We start from the raw sequence: 24,103 nt of genomic DNA, 5'->3' as shown, positions 1-24,103 counted from the left end.
TCACCATAAGTTTTGGGTTTCCCTTTTTTAAAAACCAGCAGTCTTTAATGGGTTTAGATTTTGGGCCCCAAAAGGGCCAAATTAGCTATTTTGACCTTGTCTGCGAATTTGGCTTCATTTATGATTTGTTTTTAACCCAACTTGCACACAACTTGTATACCATAAGATTCGTTTCCTTTTTGCTTGATTTTCGAAGAATAAGTAGAGCTATCCTACTACACGGTGTCGGCGTCACACCGGTTAAGTTTTGTACCAGTCCACTTTTTGAAAAAGTCTTTTGAGTAAAAGCTTTGAAATTTTAAAAACTTGTTTGCATCCCATGTCCGTTATAGGCAAGAGTCATAAACTTGTAAAAGCTTTTTGGGTGAATTCTAGCCCCTTTTGATTTGGGAAAATTTTGGGTTTAAGTTTTTCGACCAGTCTGTTTTTTTGACAAGCTTTTGAGATAAAGCTTTGAAACTTTCAACCTTTTTTCCCATCACCATGTACATTTTGTAAGAAGAGCACATAACCCTCAAGCTTTTTGGTGATTTTGGCCCCTTCGACTTGAAATTTAGTTAGTTTTTCGTCCCAGTTTATTTTTTGGGGTTTTTAAGTTTTTTGAATATGGCTTTGAAACTTTTATATCTTGTTCGTATTATAGTCTCTATCAAAAGCAAGAGTACATAACTCTGTATCTTTTTTGGCGAATTTGGCCCCTTTTTAAAATTGGAAATTGGTTCTTTTTTGTATATGCCCAGTTTTGTAAAGACTATTTGACATTTTGCTTTTAAACTTTAAAATTGTTTATCATTTGATTTCCATTGGGAGGCAGAGTACTAACTCGACAACTATTTTTGGTGAATTTGGCCCCCTTTTTTGGGCTTTGAAAAATTTTTGTCAAATTTTTGAAATTGGTTTTAACATAGTATATCAACATGTTTTATCTGTGGCAAGGTAATAACTCTGTAATATTTTTTACTGAATTATGACCTTTTTGGACTTGGGAAAATTTGTTAAATTTTTCATACAAGTCCTTTTTGCTAACATATAAAATTAACAATTTGCCATCTGGTACACATTGCCATTTGTGCAAGACTAAATTTAAATCCCCATATACAGGAAAATTTCTTGTTTAATCCTTTTTTTCTTTTTTCTGAAAAAGTGGGAAAAATTTTGACCCCTTCTTCAATCAATTCTTCGAAAAAGTGAGCGCACTGTCATCGACGCTTTGTTATACACCCCAAGGGAGGTAATGTTATCGCCTCAGTGTTGTCTGTCTGTTGGTTTGCAATTTCCCTTCCCCGTGTAATCTGACACCCTTTAAGGGTTCAAAGAAACCTGACCAATGTTCACCTATCGAAACGTGTGCAGGTGATGTTTTTGGGTCTTCAGGTTTTAAGGTCACACTTAAAAGTTTAAAGGTCATATTATGTTTTGTGTGTTATTGCTCTGATTTGAATTTCATTGCGTGTTTTGTTTTTTATTGCAGATCCTTCTTTTTTTCACTTACGAATTTTTTTTTTTTTTTTTACTTCCCCTTTTTCGCCCCTTTTTAAAAAAGGGATTATTATGGGAAGCCCCTGCGGGGGAGGGCTGGTGGGCGGCATCCCCAGACATTGTCCGGGGAAATTTTACATGCTGGGGGGATTTTTTATGAAATTGGCAAGTTTTTTCCATCATGAGACGGAGTGTATGGGCAAGAAACCCGGTCCCCAGGCTAAAGGGCAAGGTACACTTAGAGGTCAAGGTCAAATTCAAGTTACTTTGTGGAGAATTTTTTCTTAGATGAGGGATTTTGATGAAAAATTTGGCCAAAAGTTTATCATCATGAGCGGAGTGTCATGCGCAAGAACAGATCCTGGTCTAAGGTCAAGGTCACACTTAGAGGTAAGGATACAAGAATGAAAAAATTTGGGAGCTTTTCTTCTTATGCTAGAGGGATTTGTGGGGGCGGCACAATTGTTTCTTGAGCGGAGTGTTTGGCAAAACCCGGTCCCCGGTCTAAAGGGAAAAGGTCAACTTAGGGCCAAAGGTAGAACAAAAAAATGACTGTCCGAAGCAATTCTTCTTTATGATAGAGGAATTTTGATGAAATTGGGCATTAAAACCATCATGGACGAAGTGTCATGCGCAGTTCCCTTCTTTAGAAGTACTTCCCCTTTTTTGTTACTATAATAGCATTTTTTAAATTTTTATTATAGACGTAGGGAAAAAAAAAAAGAGACCTTTTTCTGTAGTCAACTGATGTTACTCCAATTTTGAGGTGTATTTTGACCAAACTTACCTGGGAAGGATTTTTGTGTGGACTTAAAAAATTTTTTTTTTTTTTTTTTTTTTTTTTAAAATTAATTCCCCTAATTTTACTAAATAAAATTATATTGTAACTTGTAGGGAAAAAACCAAGACACTTTTCTGTTTTCTGTGGTACAAATGTTGTTACTTTCTTAAATTTTTGGTGTATTTTAAGGTTTCTACCCGGTGGGTTTTTTTGGGACTTGAAAAAAAAAAGAATTTCAGATTTCTAAACAACCACAAAATTAAAATTAAACTGCAAAAAAGGTGCTAGAGTAAAGAAATTTTCTGTGAGGGGTTATTGTGACATTTTGACCTCTTGTTTATTACTATAAAAGCTTATGAAAAAGAAAAGAAAAAAAAAGAGTCCCCGGTTCAGACGGGTTATAGTGAATTTTATTAAAATTTTTTTGGGAAACATTAAAAACACACTGTTAAAGCAAAAATTAAAAATATTCCATAGAACAAAACAAATAACAGACCTACAAAAACAAGGAATTATTTTTTACTACCAAAAAAAGGGAAAGATACATATCTTTTTCAAATGGCCCCCTATAAATCTCTTAATGTTGATTATAAAATTTCAACTAAATCAATAGGTGTCTTAAAAAAATTATAATTCCTATGATAAACTCAAACAGGATTTGAAAAAAAAACATCGGTTTAAAAAAATTAGGTTACTATTTTAAACTTGGAAAATTTACAAATAAAAATGAACCCGGCCCTAACCCGTTTGCAGATTTTTAAAAAGCTTTTGCAGACGATCATACTTTCATGTTTCAGTGCTTTACACCACTTAAATTTTTGGGGTCTCTTTTATTGATTGGGTAAAAAAATTTTACAACGATATAAAGCGTAGTTATAAAAAAGGAAACTTGTCCGAATCCTTTCATAAAAAGGGTGAAAAACAAGGTCCTTGATCTCTGCTTTTATAAAATTTCATTGAATTTTTTTCAAATTATATCAACACCCATAATTTATTAAAGGGGTGCGATCAATGGTAAGAAAATTAAACAAACATTTTTTTCAGATGATGAAACTTCTTAAAAACGGACAAAGAAACTCTTCGAAAAACTTATTTTTGCTTTACTAATTTGGAAAAATATCAGGACTAAACTTAACTTCAACAAATCAAAAATTTTAAGAGCGGATTTTAGTAAACGAATATGAAAAAAGTGAAAATAAAAAATTTAAATTTGGGCATTAAAACGGAAAAAAAAAAAATTTGGTATAATTCTCGAACAATATTAATAAAAATGTAACCTTAATCTAGACCCCAAAAATTTAAAAGCTTTAAAAACTGTTTGGAAACAAAGGGAAACAGAAAACTAACATTATAGGAAAAATTAAATGATTAAAACCTTTGCGTTACGAAGTTATATATCCCCTTTTCAGTTTTACAAGCCCTCTGAAGAAAAATTAAAGGAAATAATAAAGATAATGTATAATTTTATATGGAACAATAAACCTGAAAAAATCAAAAGAGATGTACTACAACTTGATTACGAGAAAGGAGGACTAAAAATGATAAATATTAAGTGTTTTTTGAACTCGATAAAAGCCTGTTGGATAAAACGATTTATGTGTAACAGTGAAAGTGTAATTTGGGGTACTTTCTGTAATACAATTCTAAAACCAGCAGGGGGAAAGTTAGTATTTGAATGCAATTTAAATGATAAAGACATTGAAAACATATGTAAAAACAACACATTTCTCAGAGATGTTCTTATTGCATGGCATACCATTAAGAAGGTTGAATTAAATGACATAAGTGGAAAACAGATAAGGTAGCAGGGTACACTTTCGAATTTTGGCCCCCGTCAATATTTGTTATAAAGAGAACATCGTGATTTTGGATGTCTGTAAATTAAGGTGAGAGATAATGATTACTAATTCTTTAGAAAATTTATACAGCCGATACATGTAAAATTCTGATGTCAGTTGGAAAACTAACTGCTGGTAGCTTTGTATGATCAATGAGACACCATTTCACGGAAAAATTCAATTCACGGAAGGGTTCTGTGCTTGTTGATTGATACTCAGGAACATTTTCGTTATTTTCCGAAAAAACGAGTTGGATGGGCCCCCATTCCGTTTATGTCCTGACGTTCAGTAAGGACTATTAAATTAAGAAATGCAATAAAATTGGACAGTGTTCTTGCAGCGGGATCATTGTAGACTGTTCAAAAGGTGCAAAATTGATGATTTTGGCACGCTATTTTTCATGGATGATGTAAACCTTTCGCTTTGATAACTTTCTTTATTCTTGTATGAGAATCCTGATCTTGCCATTAATTAAAAGCACAAAACATGCACACAATTTATAAAATAGCCACCCAAATTTTGCTCATAGGGGAAGTGCAATATTGCGACTCGCTACATGTAAGACCGTCCGTGCCCAAACTTTTCGCATCTAAGTGTACCTTGCTACCTTAAGGAAAATCTGCCAAAATTAAATTTTGAAAGAACTCTTAAATTGGTGCGGTTTCAAATAGTTTAGAACCTCTTCTTCGATATTCTAAACATTCTGGGCACTTAAAACGCTACCTGACGGCACAGCAGCTCAAAAATGTTACGGTGAGGACACATAAAAGCATAAAAGTCAATATACACGCATACGATTTTTTTGGATTCTAGCTCCAGTAACAAGGTTCTGGTACAGTAAAAACATCATTTTTATCGTTATTAACCCATACAGCACATATTTGGCCCACCAGCTATGCAGTTCGTCAATCAGGGGGATGGTCGGACGGTGGGGACCCCATAAAATAACAAAATAAGGGGAGGAGACATTTTATTTTCGCAAAATGGTGCAGAATTGCCCTTATATCATTCCTAATGACAAAATACGTTAAATCATGTCAGAAAATGGTAAAAACGGATGTATTGTACGTTCTTTGTCTCGTAGCGACGATTTTTAAATTTTGGCTAAATTTGTGCATTAGGGGTGGGCAAGTTTAGAGTCTCTCATACAGACTTCTTTTCATGCTATTGAAAACATACTTATTTGGTTGAATTGGCGAAAGACATATAAAAGTTTAGAACAAGTAAAACCCTCTTTTGTTCATTAACTGAAAAATCTTAAGGTAGCAGGGTACACTTTCGAATTTTGGCCCCCGTCAATATTTGTTATAAAGAGAACATCGTGATTTTGGATGTCTGTAAATTAAGGTGAGAGATAATGATTACTAATTCTTTAGAAAATTTATACAGCCGATACATGTAAAATTCTGATGTCAGTTGGAAAACTAACTGCTGGTAGCTTTGTATGATCAATGAGACACCATTTCGCGGAAAAAATTCAATTCACGGAAGGGTTCTGTGCTTGTTAATTGATACTCAGGAACATTTTCGTTATTTTCTGAAAAAACGAGCTGGATGGGCCCCCATTCCGTTTATGTCCTGACGTTCAGTAAGGACTATTAAATTAAGAAATGCAATAAAATTGGACAGTGTTCTTGCAGCGGGATCATTGTAGACTGTTCAAAAGGTGCAAAATTGATGATTTTGGCACGCTATTTTTCATGGATGATGTAAACCTTTCGCTTTGATAACTTTCTTTATTCTTGTATGAGAATCCTGATCTTGCCATTAATTAAAAGCACAAAACATGCACGCAATTTATAAAATAGCCACCCAAATTTTGCTCATAGGGGAAGTGCAATATTGCGACTCGCTACATGTAAGACCGTCCGTGCCCAAACTTTTCGCATCTAAGTGTACCTTGCTACCTAATCTGGAACAACTCTGACATAAGGAATGGGAATAAAACATTGTATTACAAAGAATGGTATGAAAAAGGAATAAAATATTTAGAACACTTATTTGATTACAGGAAAAAAGATTTTTACTCTTTTGAACAATTCAAGTATTTATACAGTCTAGAAGATAATGAATTCCTAAAATATTATCAAATTATCACCAGCATTAAGCCGGATCTAAAAGAATCACTTAAAAAAGAAAACATTATTTACAATACTACAGACAACCTGCTTAATAAAATTCAAGCAGCAAAAGCACCAAACAAATTACTATACCGTATTTTGGTGTGTATAGGTCGCACTTTTTCTACCCATTTTGCTGCCTGAAAAAGTTCCTGCGACCTATACGACAGAACACTGCCAGCAGTTTTTTTTTTCGGGCCAATTTTCTGACCGTAGCTCTCGCAAAATTACGTGCATCTGTTACGAACGAACAAAATGGATAAAAAATATCAATATCGGCGGCTTTTCAGCCAATAGCGGTTACTTTCAATAAAATATAACCTAAATAACCCATACAGACTATTAAAATTACGAATGACTTTAATTCAAAGATGTTTTTGCAGTCTGAATTACGTTTGTTTCTAGTTTCGTTTTACTGGACGCCATTGACATGTACTCCGGGTTGGATAAAATCCGGACAGATCCGTCCTCCATTCCAAACATTGTTTATACTAATTCTTAGCGTATTAAAAAATTTGAAAGATAATTTTTTACTTTTGATTTTTAAATAAAAGAAAAAAATCCAAACAGAGATATTTTGTTAATCTTTTTACTCAGAATCAAAAGAACGCGGTTAATTACATGACACGGAAAGGTGTTATAATTGCTGTGCAAACAATTCACACTTAAACTTGCATGATAACAGAATGTAAACGCAAACCGTCTGCTACCAATTAGTGTCAAAAAGCCGCTTTTCTTTGATGTAGTCTGTTACCGATACTACTGTTGGTACGAAACGGTTGGGAACGAAAATAACACTGCCCGATTTCCACCAATCAGGTTCTGATAATAATTCAGTCCGCGGCATCAATATGGCCGCCGCCATAACTTTTTTGCCGGTAAATATTAAATATTGCTGGGGAAAAAATCGGAAATTTAACTGCGACTAATACGCTGGAAGTTAAATTTTCCGACCATTTCCAGAGCAAAAATTAGATGCGGACTATACATTACCGCGACCTATACACACCAAAATACGGTACACCAAACAATTAAATGTAAAACTTAAACCAGAAATAAAATCAGAAAAGAAATGGGGATCTACTGTTGAAAACAATAACATAAAATGGAATAAAATTTATGGACAAATTTTTAAAGCAACGATAGACACAAAAATTAGAAACTTCCAGTATAAATTTTTAATGCGAATAGTTCCAACAAATAAATACTTGTACAAAATGAAATTGTCTAGAACAAACTTATGTGATTTTTGTAACATGCAAGTGGAAAGTATAGAACATCTATTTTGGGAATGTAATCATGTTCAAATTTTGTGGAATAGACTAAGTAACTTTCTTGCAGAAAAGGGAATATCGTGCCTGTTCAATCTAGAATGTATAAGTTTTGGCACTGTGCAAACGGGGTTAAAAAGCAATACCATAAATTTCATGATTTTTTTGATGAAATATTTTATTTTTCAAATGAAAAATAGACAAAAGGTTCCCGTATTCAATCAGTTTTTATCCTATTTAAATATCAGAATTTGTCTAGAAAAAGAAATAGCAATAATGCAAAACAAAATTGATTATCATTTAAAGAAATGGTCTTTCTTGAATCTTTAATATGCATCCTTACCACGTACATCACTGAGACACATGAAAAAAAAAAAAAAAATGAAAAAAAAAAATATATATATATTTGAAATAATCTATTTCAAAGGTAATCAAGAGCGCACTTGGGTATACTCTATATTTTTTTTCTCTACTTTTATTTTATACAGTGTTAACTTTCTTCTCAATTTAAGCGTCTTATCATGCAAAGTGGATACATTTATTTATCTTTTTTGATATACAAAACGATTTTATAAACAAAACTGAAGGGGAAATAATTGCAATTGTTTTATGTATCTCAAAGATATTATTTCTGTTTTATTATTATTTAGTAGGTCTGCAGAATTGTACAAAACAAGTGTAACGTGTTTGTATGATGTATGTCATAAAAGAGAAAAAATAAATTATAAAAAAAATAAAAAAAAAATAAATAGCTTATTTAGTAACTTTTTTATTATTGGCCTTAGGGAAAAACCGAGTCCACTTTTCTGTGGTACAACATGGATGATACCTCCAATTTATAGGTGTATTTTGACATATCTGTACCTTTAAGAAAATTTCAACTATATTTTCTCATGATTCTTTTGATTGATCTTGATTATGATTTTTTGACCTTCTTGTCCTTAAGTGCAGTGATAACAGGTGAGCAATATAGGGCCATTATAGCCTTCTTGTTTGTTCATCTGAGCACAAAGTGCTCATGGTGAGGTATTGTGATCACACTGTGTCTGTCATGCATGCGTCAAGTTGTCCGTCGTCAACAATGATGTTTAAACAACATCTTCTCTAAAACCAATGAATGGATTTTGATGAAACTTGGTCATGATGTTCCTTGGGTGGTCCTCTACCAAAATTATTCTAATGGTTCCGCTTGGTTGCACATAGGGGCTGCCAGAGCTAAAAATAGAAAAAACTTCAAATGACATCTCCTAAACCGATGGTCTGATTTTAAAATATTTTCACACAAATGGTCCTTATGTCACCCTCAACCAATACTGTTCAGATTATTCCGATTCGTCAAAAAACATGGCCACTAAAGGGCGTGGTCACTTTTCCTTATATGTATATAGTGGAAACTTAAAAAATCTTCTTGTATAAAACTGCTTGCCCGATTTTAGATTAACTTTACACAAATGGTCCTGGTGTGATCCTCGATCAAGATTGTTCAAATTATTTTGATTTGTCAAAAAACATGGCCGCCAGGGGGCGTGGTCACTTAAACTGCATCAGTGTTTCACTATTGAAACAAGAATTATTTGACCACGTGCAAGTAGAACTATATTTTTCTATAACGAAATTTAATTACTGTGGAAAGCGGCTTTAAAACTGTACCACAGTTTTTGTAAGTTTAAAAAAAAATATATATATATAAATTTTTTTTTTTTTTTTCAGACAAACCCACTATTACATGCAAGAATGCCACAGCTGCTCTTGGAGACAAAAATAGGGTGATCGAATGCAAAGTGACTGCTGGAGAAAATAGTGATGCTCTCAGGTGTGAGAACCTCATGTGGGAGTTGAGTGTTAAAGGACAACGAATTATGAACGACCAGAGATGGAAGGACCCAACTAAAGAATATGACATCATTGAATCTAAGTGTATGGTAAGGGATGCAGTCTTGAAAATTAACTGGTTTACATGACCTATACGCGTGTTACTGAATAAAAGTTACTGATATGAAACTTTATAATCATTGTGTATATGGTATATAAATTTACCCCTCACAGTAAAAACTTTGAAAACCAGACCTTACCAATTTACCTTATTTATCAACCATTCTAAAATGACAGCGAATAACCTACATACATGTAGAGCAAATCTATCTCGTGTTATTCTGCAATAAACCATTAGCGTGCAATGACTTCGTCTGATCATGGTGCGTAGCACGGTCGTAAAAAGTAGTTACCATCTTTTTTAGCTCACCTCAGCACAAAGTGCTCAAAGGTGAGCTTTTGTGATTGCCCTGTTTCAGAGTGTTAGACTGACAACTGTCGTCGTCAATAATTTGACTGTTAACACTAGAGGTCACAATTTTGGCCCAATCTTAATGAAACTTGGTCAGAATGTTACTCTCAATCAAATCTTAGATGAGTTTGATATTGGGTCATCTGGGGTCAAAAACCAGGTCACCATGTCAAATCAAATGAAAAGCTTGTTAACACTAGAGGTCACAATTTTGACCCAATCTTAATGAAACTTGGTCAATAAAATCTTGGACGAATTCGATATTTGGTCATCTGGGTTCAAAAACTAGGTCACCAGGCCAAATCAAAGGAAAAGCTTGTTAACACTCTAGAGGTCAAAAACTTAGTCACCAGGTCAAATCAAAGGAAAAGCTAGTTATCACTGTAGAGGCCACATTTATGACCATATCTTAATGAAACTAACTTGGTCAGAATGTTAATCTTGATGATCTATAGCTCATGTTCAAATCTTGGTCAGGTTGGGTCAAAAACTAGGTCACTAGGTCAAATCAAAGGAAAGGCTTGTTAACAGTCTAGGTCACAATTTTGGCCCAGTCATATTGAAACTTGGTCAGAATGTTACCCTCAGTAAAATCTTGGACGAGTTCGATATTGGGGCATCTGGGGTCAAAAACTAGGTCATAAGGTCAAATCAAAGGAAACACTCGTTGAGACTGTAGAGGCCACATTTATGACTGTATGTTCCTTCAACTTAGAATGCTAATCTTGATGATCTTTAGGTCAAATTCGAATCTAGGTCATGTGGGATCAAAAACTAGGTCAAATCAAAGGAAAAGCTAGTTAACACTTTAGAGGCCACATTTATGACCATATCTTAATGAAACTTGGACAGACTGTTAATCTTGAAGATCTTTAGGTCCATAGATCAGGTGATAATACAGGGCCTTCAGGGCCCTCTTGTTTTAACTGTTGATACTAGTTTGTCATGTTAGAATCGAAATAACAAGTTCCCAAGTGTGATTTATCGTAGGATAACCCTAGTTTTTCGTTTTTATGCGAAACAAATTATCACTCAGGCCTACGGCCTTCGTGATATACTCTTACACATAAGAACTCAAAACAAGGGTTATTCTATGATAAACCACACTTGGGAACTTATTATTTCTTAATTTAATTATCAATTCCATGAGGATCCAAAATGAAACAAGCAAGTTGATACATAGGGTGACACACATGATGTTAAATAAAAAATACACTGACTTCATCTCGGTTATTTGCAGTATTCAGTACAACTATAAATTGATTCCTAGATTATCATCCCCACCTGCCCCCTCTTTTTTTATGCCGCCCCAACCTTTTTAGCTCACCTGAGCACAAAGTGCTCAAGGTGAGCTTTTGTAATCGCCGTGTCCATCCGTCAGTTTGTCGTCAACAGTTTGACTGTTAACACTCTAGAGGTCACAATTTTGACCAAATCTTAATGAAACTTGGTCAGAATGTTACCCTCAATAAAATCTTGGACGAGTTCGATATTGGGTCATCTGGGGTCAAAAACTAGGTCACTAGGTCAAATCAAAGGAAAAGCTTGTTAATTCTCTAGAGGTCACAATTTTGACCCAATCTTAATGAAACTTGGTCAGAATGTTACTTACAATAAAATCTTGGACGAGTTCAATATTGGGTCATCTGGGGTCAAAAACTAGGTCACCAGGTCAGATCAAAGGAAAAGCTTGTTAACACTCTAGAGGTCACAATTTTGTTCCAATCTTAATGAAACTTGGTCAGAATGTTACCCTCAATAAAATCTTGGACGAATTCAATATTATGTCATCTGGGGTCAAAAACTAGGTCACCAGGTCAAATCAAAGGAATAGCTTGTTAACACTATAGAGGTCACATTTATGACTCTATCTTCATGAAACTTGGTCAGAATGTTAATCTTGATGATCATAAGGTCCAGTTTGAATCTTGGTCATGTAGGGTCAAAAACTAGGTCACTAGGTCAAATCAAAGGAAAAGCTTGTTAACACTCTAGAGGCCACATTTATGACCATATCTAAATGAAACTTGGTCAGAATGTTAATCTTGATGATCCATAGGTCAAGTTCAAATCTGGGTCAGGTGGGGATCAAAAACTAGGTCACTAGGTCAAATCAAAGGAAAAGCTTGTTAACACTCTAGAAGCCACATTTATGACTGTATCTTCATGAAACTTAATCAGAATGTTAATCTTGATGATCTTTAGGTCAGGTTTGAATCTGGGTCATGTGGGGTCAAAAACTAGGTCACCGGGTCAAATCAAAGGAAAAGGTAGTTAACACTTTAGAGCTACTTTTATGACCATATCTTAATGAAACTTGGTCAGAATGTTGATCTTGATGATCTTTAGGTCAATAGGTCAGGTGAGCGATACAGGACCTTCATGGCCCTATTGTTCATTGCTCTCTCTCTCTCTCAAAAAAAAAAGAAGAAAGAACCAAAAATGTACGAACCGCGACAGGGTCCTGTATATTTGTTCTGATGCTGCTGAAAAATGCCGTAGATAGATACTCACGTATATTGCGCAGTTGTTGTTTTTTTTTTTTTTACCCCCGGGACCAGCCCCGAATCGTGGAAGTGCTTTATACACAGGTATAAATGAATTTTCAACTTCAAAACAAATTTTATTTCCGATTTTTCGCCATTTTGGTAAAGGGAAACTACTCTTTGCGCTTACTGTGTACACTAAAACCTAAGATTGCCGTTACATTCCGTAAAAGATGGAGTAGTTTATTTTTCTTCCAAACAAAATTAATTTCTTATAAATTTAAAAGTATTTTGATTAAAAAAAGATATATTAAAAATCACAAATATCAGGATATTTATTTAACCGAGATCAAACTGTGAACAACAAAATTGACACGAGGTGTGACAAGCTAATTGCTGATAATTACTGGCTATTTGATCGTAACATTTGTTAATATGATTTGTTATCGGGTTTGAAGTTTGAAATCCTAGGAGTCTATATGTACACTATTGCTTATTTCAAGAGTCAAAATCACAAGTCTGGGTCAAATGAAACCCCTGCGTACAGTTGATTTAGAAATAATAAAAAAAATTCCCCCCCCCCCCCCCCCCCAAACCCAACCCCTTTTTATACAAAATTTGGATGATTATCTAGGAATAAATTTATTATGACCTAAATGTATAAGTGTTGGCTGCGAAACAAAATATTAGCCATCCGAAAATTGAAGGACTAGTTTACTCTTTAGAAGGACAAGTAACAGTTGTAATTCACTAGTCCTGCAGGACTTTTCTATGAAGAAAACTATTGTCCCCACATTACTGTAGTTCGACCTCTCTTTCAGAGAGATTAAAGGCATCGATTCATTTGTCCCTATCCAGTTGGCTTGCAGAAGAATAGTAATTCTGCCCGCAGTGCCTGGAACATTGCTATGTGACATTTATTGAGTTGGTGTTAATTTAACATACATACATATTTTTCAGAAAACAAGTGAAGGAATAGATTTCAATTTGGAATTGTTCACAATAACAGAGAAGTTGTTTAAAGAGACTTACTTTGTGGTGTATGGAAAGGGAGAGAACATTCACAAACATCCAGTAACATTGTATGATGGTAAGGAAAAAAATTGTTTACTTCATGTGTATTTACAGTTGAAACAGCCTTAGTGAGCACTGTATGTAAGTAGTTAACTGGCTATAAATGGACTCGGTTGTAATTTTAAGTTTCCTTAAGCAACCAGATTGTGTTGCACCCTTGACTGGATACTGGCTATGAATACTAACAGATTGGAATGCAAATATCTGTCCTTGCAGAGGTGTATAAATTTTGTCCTTTAGAAAGATAGATTCACTAAGAATTCTATCACCTCATGAGAAGGCAAATATCTGTCAGTGCCGGGATGTATAAATTTTGTCCTTTAGAAAGATAGATTCACTAAGAATTCTATCACATCATGAGAAGGCAAATATCTGTCCTTGCAGGGATGTATAAATTTTGTCCTTTAGAAAGATAGATTTACTAAGAATTCTATCACCTCATGAGAAGGCAAATATCTGTCCTTGCAGGGATGAATTGAATTTGTTCTTAGGATATGTATTTAGTTCAAGTATAAAATCGAACAATGCTGGTTAGATTGTAAAATTGTCTGTCACTGTATTTCGGTAACTGATAAATTGTAGAAAATTGGTGTATTAAACCCAACAGACATACTCTTTTTATACATTTCTCTTTGTTAAATAACACATGTGTAATTTTCTTTCTTTCAGTAACAGTAGCTGCTGCTGGAATTGCGAGTCCATTGTCACTGCTCGCCTGCCTTGTCATGGCTTTCGTATCCAAACATCTGGCACGCTTGTAACACTATTGACCTTAGTCTTTTAAAATCACCATCTTTAGTCTATGTTGTTACATCATCCAGGTCAGCAGGTTAAATTTGGCACATACTGTTGGACAATTTGGCAAGTGAATATGTGTTTGAGTAACAGAATATGTGTTACATAAAAAGGACAATGATATGTATTTTTGATAACCAGAAAATGTTGAAAGATATGTTGCCATGAACAGCAAGCATAATGATATAAATATATTTACCTCACCATTAGATGGAACTCATTCATTCAAAATACAGAACATGAATTTTTTTTACTGAACAGTGCAAGTTCAAGGTATTTGCAAATAAACATTAGAAAGAAACAATTTAAATCTTCTTAGTGTTGAGATTGAACTATAAACTAGTTCTTTTTCTGTTGTTTTTTTTTTTTGTAGAAACTGAAATGTGTGCGAGATGAAAAGATCAAATTGTAAAAATATTTCCTAATTGTAGATACTTCTAGTAAAGCATTAGTTTAGACTGACATCTCAAAAATCTGCAATATGCAAGAAATCTCTTTTGATTGATCATAGAGAAAGTCATGAAGAGTATGTAGTTCATTAGAGAAAGTTTGATGTAAATTGGCGTTCAGGGAAACTGAAAGCTAATATTGATTCAGATGTGCAAATCTTTAGGGCAGCTACTGCAGTGTACTTTGGCAACCTTGTTAGATAATGGTTGTGTGTTCATGCTTAGAGTAGAAATAAGGTGTGTTCATGGACCATGCTTTGTTTAAAAAATGTTGAATATGGTGTGAAATTTAACACATTCAAGTTATCAGGGATGTCACTCAAGACTAATGCTTTACTAGCCAAATAATGTACAGTTTAAATTTAGATTTTTATTGTTTTTAATTAATTGATTTAGACCATCATTCCAAGACACCTAGTGCTATTGTTAATGCAATCAGATAATTTTCATAATTTATTGTGAGAAATTAATCTGTTTCATTGTAGGTCTCTTTTTATTATATAAATAGATATTTCTAGTTAACCCTGTTTAAGGAGCAAAGACGTGAAAAGAATGAAATTCATATAACCTGAGACAGAGTTTTAGAATATTAAAAGTGGTGTTAATTTTCATATTGTCTGATAAGTCATTGTCAGGTGACATAACCTTGTGTACATTTCTTTGAATATAGATGTAAAAAAACATATATAGCTTTCTGCACCTAATTTAAAAGCTGTTTTTTGTCTGAGAAATATTAACTACATTTAAAACTTTGCTTTTTAAGTATCCCATGATTTTTCTGTTGTTTGAGAACACACCTATCCAAATCTGTTGTAACTTGTGTTCAAGTAAACTGTGTATATGTGAATGTTGAAAATTTAATTAGGTAATTCAAATTGTCGTACATGTAAAATCATTCTGTATGTCTATTTTGTTCTTGTGTACCGTATAGGTTCCGTACAAGCGAAAGCATTCTTTTATGTGTAATTCATTCTCGTGTACCATATTAATACTAATTAAGCGAGATTATATCTATTTTACACAGCAGCAAATGCCATTCAGTACACAGAGCTTGCCTTCCTTTTTGGGTTTTGCTTACATAATGAATTTTCAACCGGTTTTAATTTTCAGCTATAAGTTGCAAGACATTAGCTTAAAGTGATAAAAAAAACTCCAGAAATTTAACACTGGTACAGTTTACTTGATACTAAAGAAAAAACATTTTATCAAATCAATTTTATTTTTAAAATATAAAGATGACGGTTACAAAAAGCACTTTACGAAAGCTCTGTGTATTTAGCAACACCCATGTTTCAGGTCTAAATATTTACATAATTATGTATCCATATTATATATATAGAGATCAACATGTATTATCATCGTTTGATTGTATAAAAGTATGATTTCATTTTACATTTATTTTCCCAATTTTCTTAGGTTCATTTTCATTCACATTTCATATTATGCGATAGGAATCGCCATTCTTTCATGAAACATAATTCCAAGTTATACACTTTTATTTTACATCAGTTGTATAGATTTTTAACATATACTGTTATCAGTTTTGTACAATACTGTATACTTGTTTTACGTTAGCGGTGTGTGAACTGTAAGTTTGTTTGTTTGATAAATGTTGATATCAGAAATTACACCAGAAATCCACGCATAGAAATACTCAGATAAGCAAATTGTTTTTTTCAAGAAAAGCCTTCATGCGAGTGGTGGATGGTTAAAGAAAAATTAGTAAGACATTTTTTACTGTATCTATTTTAAATTAAAATGAAAAAGATGCGCTAATAATCGGAAAATATTCCAGGCTTAAATTCGAATTAACTTTACTGCCATTTTCTCACAGAAATCTGTTCAGACATTCTTATCTTTAAATGGATTCAAAGTGAGTTTTCTATGATATTTTTGGCAGAAGTACACAGAAATTAGTTTGGTTTATATTTCAACCTAAGCCAGTGTTGATGGTATAAATGGAACTGAAAAGACTTGTGTGCGAGAATGTGTTGGATTGTACATTGAAAGCTTTTCACCTGCTTTAAGTGTATCCAGTTAAGTGTTTGTGTGATTTACGCATTAACAGTGTATTGCATATTGTACAGTTTATTAAAAAAATTTATTCATGTGTATTTGGTGTGTAAACAAATATTGTATTCTTCCCATGGATAAATCATGTGTATTGTGCAAGTTAACGAGATGTCATTAATAGAAGACAGTCAATATGAACTTTCTATGAAAGTCATTGATCCAAAACATAATTTAATCATGACTATTTTAGCTAGAAGATAGAAAAAATCTAAACTGCAAACCTAGAATAACATGAAATTTCGGCATAACAGAGGTTGATTCTTTGTATCATAACAATGTGCACACTAAAACAAGATATGTGTAAAAGTTAATTTCTGCCAGACATAAATATGCATGTTTTTAAACAATAAAAAATGGTTTTTCAATTATTTTTATGAACTTGTACTACTAAATTCAGTTAAAATTTCAACATTCTGAAATTTTTGATTCCCAAAACACTTACTGAAATATTCATTAAAGTCGTACAAATTTGTGTGCTCGTACAGTTTCGGAGTTTCAACCTCTCTCTAATCCTCAAGCTTTAAAGAATAATCATGAATAATACATTGAAGGGAATAACCGCAAGCAACTGAGATGTACAATCAGTGCCTTTCTATCGAAGCTTACCCTCGCTTTTTGCTTCCCCTTTCCCCTTTTTTTCTGTATAGATGGAAGTACAAAGCTTGAAATTTGGAGATGGACTGTACAGTTAACGAAATATATAGTAATTGTCTTGAACTGATACTGAATTTCCTATAGGTTAGGTCTATAGAGGATCTAAACTGATTGATAGGCAAATACTTGGTAAGTGTAATGTTACTTCTAGGTTTTTAAATTATTATTCCAATCATTGAGACATTTAAAAATAAAGTGGTTTGATTATTTTAACAACCATGGTTTTATGAGATATTTTGATAAATTATATTTGAGCCAGTACATTTGTACCAAGATGTGCAACTAAAAATATCCATTGTTTGGAACTGGCTTATGAACATTGAAGTGAGCTGGATCATTGTGTGTTATTCTAAATGAGAAAATGTTGCAACAAAAATGAAAGTCTGAAGAAAGAAGTGTTAAAAGGATGTAGACAATATATCTGAATCTATGAAATGACTTTATACATGTCTGTTTAGTAACATGGCACTGATGAAATTCTACTGCGCCATTGAAACAAAAAAAGCAGCTATATGTTTTTTTTTTCCAAACAAAACAGTTCTGCCAGAAAATGGCTTGAGATTTGCATTTTACTTCATAAAAAGATTCAGGAAGTAAATTTAAATTGCATTCATTGTAGATAATGGTGTAAAGGCTGTACAGTTCTAACAGTTGCTCAAAATCTCCAAACTTTAATTTCTTTGTGTGTTAATAAGTTTCATTGTATTTCCATGTTTAGATTTATGAATTTCTAATAAAATTAGATCTGATGAGTTTGTTTGTTTATTGTATCCTATAATCAATATATGGCAACTAAACAATCTTATATAGTTGTGTGTCATGAATGTAGAACAAAATGACCAAGGCAGACAAAATCCGCCCCCACCTCCTTTGATACAATTCAAAAACAATGCAGGGATTTTGTCCACTTTGGTTTAATTGAGCAGGGGGGGTTTTGTCTATATTCCCATTTTTGCAGGCACAAAATTTTAGTTTTCTAGGTACACATTTATTTGTAGGAAATATTTGTGTTTGATATATTTTCACAACTTTGTACAAGTACAAAACCTGTAAAAAGTAAGTCTCCCATGTATAATGATTTTTACAAGCCTGCTTAAAAAAAAGGATGCATTATGGAATGGTATCTGGGTGTCAACTTTTTCCATTTCCAGACTTTACAAGATGACAACTTTAGAGCCTCATTACCACCTGAACAATTACCTTCTGCACCTAAACCCGTGAACGAATCTTATAGAGGAAATGTGCATGTCCCTTTGTCTACCATGTGAGATAGCCATAAAATCATCGGTGGAAATGTCCCTTCATCCACCATGGGAGATAACCATCAAATTGTGGAAAGATTGTTAGAACAAAATGTGCATGTCCCTTAGTCCACCATGTGCAACAGCCATCATATTGTCTGTGGAAAGGTGTTTAGAACAAAATGTGCATGTCCTTTCTTCCACAAAGTGAGATGGCCATCCCAATGGCAACAGAACATTTGTGGTTAGGAGTGTCTGTCCCTTCCACCATATGAGATAGTCATCCCTATGGTAACAGAAGCTTGGTGGTTAAAACAAAATGTGTCTGTCCGTCCACCATGTGAGATAGTCATCCCTATGGCAGCAGAAGCTTTGTGATTAGAACAAAATGTGTCTGGGACTTTCAAACATGTGAGACAGTCATCCCAATGGCAGCAGATTGATGGTTAGAAAATATATGTCTGTCTCTTCTACCACCATGTGTTTGTTTTGTTTTGTTTGGGTTTAACGCAGTTTTTCAACAGTACTTCCACCATGTGAGATAGTCATCCCAATGACAACAGATTGGTGATTAGAAAAAATTATGTATTGTCATTTCTTCCACCATATCCTTAGGACACCGGGCACATTTTTATGCAATCTCGCCAGGCATATGTATGTTTTTGAAAATGACGTCACTTGACCTTCAGCTATTTCCGGAAGTAAAGAATATGAAAGTAGACAAAACTTGAAAACGAAAGTCGCCTTTAGATTGGTCGATAGTCTGGCGTAACCCCGTCAAAATTAATGCGCGTGGACTTTTTTAGCTCACCTGAGCACGAAGTGCTCAGAGGTGAGCTTTAGTGATCACCCTGTGTCCGGCGTCCGTCGTCGTCCGTCCGTCCGTCCGTCCGTCGTCAACAATTTGACTGTTAACACTCTAGAGGTCACATTTTTGGCCCAATCTTAATGAAACTTGGTCAGAATGTTACCCTCCATAAAATCTTGGACGAGTTCGATATTGGGTCATCTGGGTTCAAAAACTAGGTCACCAGGGCAAAATCAAAGGAAAAGCTTGTCAACACTCTAGAGGTCACAATTTTTGACCCAATCTTAATGAAACTTGGTCAGAATGTTACCCTCCATAAAGTCTTGGACGAGTTCGATATTGGGTCATCTGGGATCAAAAACTAGGTCACCAGGTCAAATCAAAGGAAAAGCTTGTTAACACTCTAGAGGTCACATTTTTGGCCCAATCTTAATGAAACTTGGTCAGAATGTTACCCTCCATAAAATCTTGGATGAGTTCGATATTGGGTCATCTGGGGTCAAAAACTAGGTCACCAGGTCAAATCAAAGGAAAAGCTTGTTAACACTCTAGAGGTCACAATTTTGGCCCAATCTTAATGAAACTTAGTCAGAATGTTATCCTTATAAAGTCTTGGATGAGTTTGATATTGGGTCATCTGGGGTCAAAAACTAGGTCACCAGGTCAAATCAAAGGAAAAGCTTGTTAACACTGTAGAGGCCGCATTTATGACTATAATCTTCATGAAACTTGGTCAGAATGTTAATATTGATGATCTTAAGGTCCAGTTTGAATCTGGGTCATGTAGGATTAAAAACTAGGTCACCTGGTCAAATCAAAGGAAAAGCTAGTTAACACTGTAGAGGCCACATTTATGACCATATCTTAATGAAACTTGGTCAGATGTTTATCTTGATGCTCTTTAGGTCAAGTTTAAACCTGGGTCAGCTTCGGTCAAAAACTAGGTCACTAGGTTAAATCAAAGGAAAAGCTTGTTAACACTAAAGAGGCCACATTTATGACTATATCTTCATGAAACTTAGTCAGAATATTAAACTTGATGATCTTTAGGTCAAGTTCGAATCTGGGTCATGTTGGGTCAAGAATTAGGTCATGGGGGCAAATCAAAGGAAAAGCTTGTTAACACTCTAGAGGCCACATTTATGACTGTATCTTCATGAAACTTAGAATGTTAAACTTGATGATCTTTAGGTCAAGTTCGAATCTGGGTCATGTTGGGTCAAAAACTAGGTCACGGGGTCAAATCAAAAGAAAAGCTAGTTAACACTGTAGAGGCCACATTTATGAACATATCTTGATGAAACTTGGTCAGAATGTTAATCTTGATGATCTTTAGGTCAATAGGTCAGGTGAGCGATACAGGGCCTTCATGGCCCTCTTGTTTTTTTTTTGCTAATGGGGAGTCAATTTCAGCATTTTCTAATGATTTGAAAATACCTGGGCTTTAGCACGACATGTCAGCTTTTCATCTACGAAAAAATATTTGAAGTCTGAATAACACAAATCCCACAGGGGTCCGTAACGGAGCAAGGGTACATAGAGATTTTTGGAACTTCGTCAAATCGCTCAAAGGTCCTTTTTGATGTTGTCTGAAAGTGTCAGTATAAACCTCGGGTGTAAGATATTTCCGTATTTGAGAGTTGCAAACCTAGACATTTCAGTAATATTTTCAACATGAATTTCGTGTAATGAATGTTGATTCTACGGAAGCATGAAAGGGCCATCAGGCGCTAATACGTTTATCACGTTACAGGTGTGGAAAGGTTATGAGATAGTCATCCCAATGACAGCAGATGTGTGATTTGAACAAATTATGTCTGTCATTTCTTCCACCATGTGAGATAGTCATCCCAATAGCAGCAGATTGGTGATTAGAATAAAATATGTCTGTCCCTTCTTCCATCATGTGAGACTGTCGTCCAAAAGGCAGCAGATTGGTGTTTAGAACAAAATGTGTCTGTCCCTTCTTCCACCATGTGAGACTGTTGCCCAAATGGCAGCAGATTGGTGTTTAGAACAAAATGTGTCTGTCCCTTCTTCCACCATGTGAGACTGTCATCCAAATGGCAGCAGATTGGTGTTTAGAACAAAATGTATCTGTCCCTTCTTCCATTATGTGAGACAGTCATCCAAAAGGCAGCAGATTGGTGTTTAGAACAAAATGTGTCTGTTCCTTCTTCCACCATGTGAGACTGTCATCCAAATGGCAGCAGACTGTACATGTTATACCCTACCCCTAGGTATTCTATAAGAACCATGGTCATGAACGGGAAAATATACTAACCCGTTTCAAGCATACATTTCTCAACTTAAACGCGCAGTTTCGTGCATGGTTACCTAGTATATTGAACAAGCGATAATTTATCCTCCATCATGCACCAGTTACATTGTCTCAGTATTCCATATTGCTGAGATTATCAACATATTTTATGCTTTCGTCAACGCTACAGAAAAAACTTGCGTGAACTTCCCTAATGAACATCCGGTCTAGAGGTCACGGCGGTGTGCACATGTTAGGCGAAATGTAAACAAACAAAAGCAGAATTTTTAAAAAAATCACAATTTTACACTAAAGCTCGAAATGATGAATGAAATTCATCTTGTATATGATATTTAATTTGAAATCATACATTGGTCTACATCTGTTCTGTTTATTTTATTCATTTTCCATATTTAGGCTGCATTTTCACATTTTAGCGAACAAGTGTAGTAAAATGACGATTGACATACATTTTCACAACAGCCAATCAGAATGGTTTTGTAATCTAGAACGGAACTTTACCAGGGAAGTTCAAGCAAGTTTTTTGTGAAACGTTGAAAAATCTATAAATTACGCGTTGTTTTTCTAAGGTAAGAAGTATTGAAGAAATGTGACCGGTACACAATGGAAGATAAATTCTTACTTGTTTGATATCCATAGTACACTTTTACCGAACTGAGTGTTTTAGGTATGAAATGTGCGATTGAAACGGGTTAGTATATTTTCCCCTTCATGACCATGGTTCTTATAGAATACCTAGGGGTAGGGTATAACATGTACAGAGGCATTTTCTTTCTGGTCTGGCGCCAGTGCTTCCGTCATGCGAGACAGTCATCCAAATGGCAGCAGATTGGTGTTTAGAACAAAATGTGTCTGTCATTTCTTCCACCATGTGAGACAGTCGTCCAAATGGCAGCAGATTAATGTCTAGAACAAAATGTGTCTGTCCCTTCTTCCATCATGTTAGACAATCATCCAAATGGCAGCAGTTTGGCGTCTAGAACAAAATGTGTCTGTCCCTCCTTCCGTCATGTGAGACAGTCATTCAAATGGCAGCAGATTGGTGTCTAGAACAAAATGTGTCTGTCCCTCCTTCCGTCATGTGAGACAGTCATCCAAATGGCAGCAGATTGGTGTCTAGAACAAAATGTGTCTGTCCCTTCTTCCGTCATGTGAGACAGTCATCCAAATGGCAGCAGATTGGTGTTTAGAACAAAATGTGTCTGTCCCTCCTTCCGTCATGTGAGACAGTCATCCAAAAGGCAGCAGATTGGTGTTTAGAACAAAATGTGTCTGTCCCTTCTTCCACCATGTGAGACTGTTGCCCAAATGGCAGCAGATTGGTGTCTAGAACAAAATGTGTCTGTCCCTTCTTCCATCATGTGAGACAGTCATCCAAATGGCAGCAGATTGGTGTTTAGAACAAAATGTGTCTGTCCCTTCTTCTTCCATGACAGCTTGAAACTGTTTACTTCTGCTATATTTGGATGACTTCATATCATGCAGATCCTGATTATTTTGAAATTACAACTATGGCAGTGCAAAATGGAGAAATGTTGTATTATTCTAAAATTCAATCATATTCAACACTGGTCAAACACTGGATTTCTTCTGGAACATACATAATTCCAGTATATTACTTCTGTGAAATTTCTGATTTTCCTTCAATGTAAGTCATAAATAGAAGAAGAAAATTGGACTGATTCTAAAAGCTTACAACATTTTAATACAAAGGAATACAAATCTTTTTTGTGATGTTTGTAGCATAGTGTTCAAGAGCTAGTCTATCAACAGGGCATCTTTATTCACAGTTTCAGATAAGTTTCAATTGTAAACAAAATGAGGGACTTTAAAGCCTGGCTGTCTCTGGTATATATTTGTTCTGAGCTTTTATTTGGCACCAACCTGTACTTTTATCAACAGTAAATACAGTGCCCATCGACAACAGGAAAACCCAGAAGATGCTTTTGTGGAAAAGCACGTCTCCCCCCAATGCATAGTAGTAATAGGCAAGAAGTCAATAGGGGACAGGAGCAAAAGTCCAAGAGACACCAACGGTTGACTGCAACTGGGATCATCTACTTGGCATGTCCAATCATCCCAAGAAATTTCGACATTCTGTGCCTAGTGGTTCTCAAATTATGGATTGGAAACGATTTTCAATGTTCTGGCCCCTGTGACCTTGGTCTTTGATCGAGTGAAGCCAAAATCAATAGAGGTCATAACAAGTGACTGAGTATTGCAGTGGCAATACAGGAGTCCCCTACTGGTGGAAAACTTTCAATAGTGACCTTGACCTCCGACTGACAAGTATAAGTCCTGTGCTGACACATTGTCTCATCATGTGGAACAATTCTATGTAGCACTAAGATAATCCATCAATGCATATAGAAGTTATGGAGCGGAATCAATTTTTACTTGACCTTCAAGAATAAGTCATGTATGTGCATAATCGACATATTGCCCTCTATTCATATACCAAGTTTTATG

General features: G+C 34.8%; 1 protein-coding gene across 6 annotated transcripts in view; it reads left to right on the top strand.

Moving 5' to 3' along the window:
* The window catches only part of LOC123531629 (uncharacterized), a 100,532-nt gene extending 82,479 nt beyond the window's left edge, over window positions 1–18,053 (top strand). For all 6 annotated transcript variants that reach the window (XM_045312759.2, XM_045312757.2, XM_045312756.2 and 3 more), the window contains exons 7-9: window positions 9,200–9,411; window positions 13,220–13,349; window positions 14,003–18,053. In XM_045312759.2, the coding sequence (XP_045168694.1) occupies window positions 9,200–9,411; window positions 13,220–13,349; window positions 14,003–14,094 (434 nt within the window). In that variant the 3' untranslated portion in view covers window positions 14,095–18,053. The remainder of the gene's footprint in view (window positions 1–9,199; window positions 9,412–13,219; window positions 13,350–14,002) is intronic.
* Window positions 18,054–24,103: the final 6,050 nt, after the last annotated feature.

This window comes from Mercenaria mercenaria, chromosome 11 (assembly GCF_021730395.1).
Source record: "Mercenaria mercenaria strain notata chromosome 11, MADL_Memer_1, whole genome shotgun sequence".
In the NCBI taxonomy this organism is placed as follows: domain Eukaryota; kingdom Metazoa; phylum Mollusca; class Bivalvia; order Venerida; family Veneridae; genus Mercenaria; species Mercenaria mercenaria.
The sequence above is the reverse complement of the archived record's forward strand: the minus strand, read 5'-3'. Positions and strand labels throughout refer to the sequence as shown.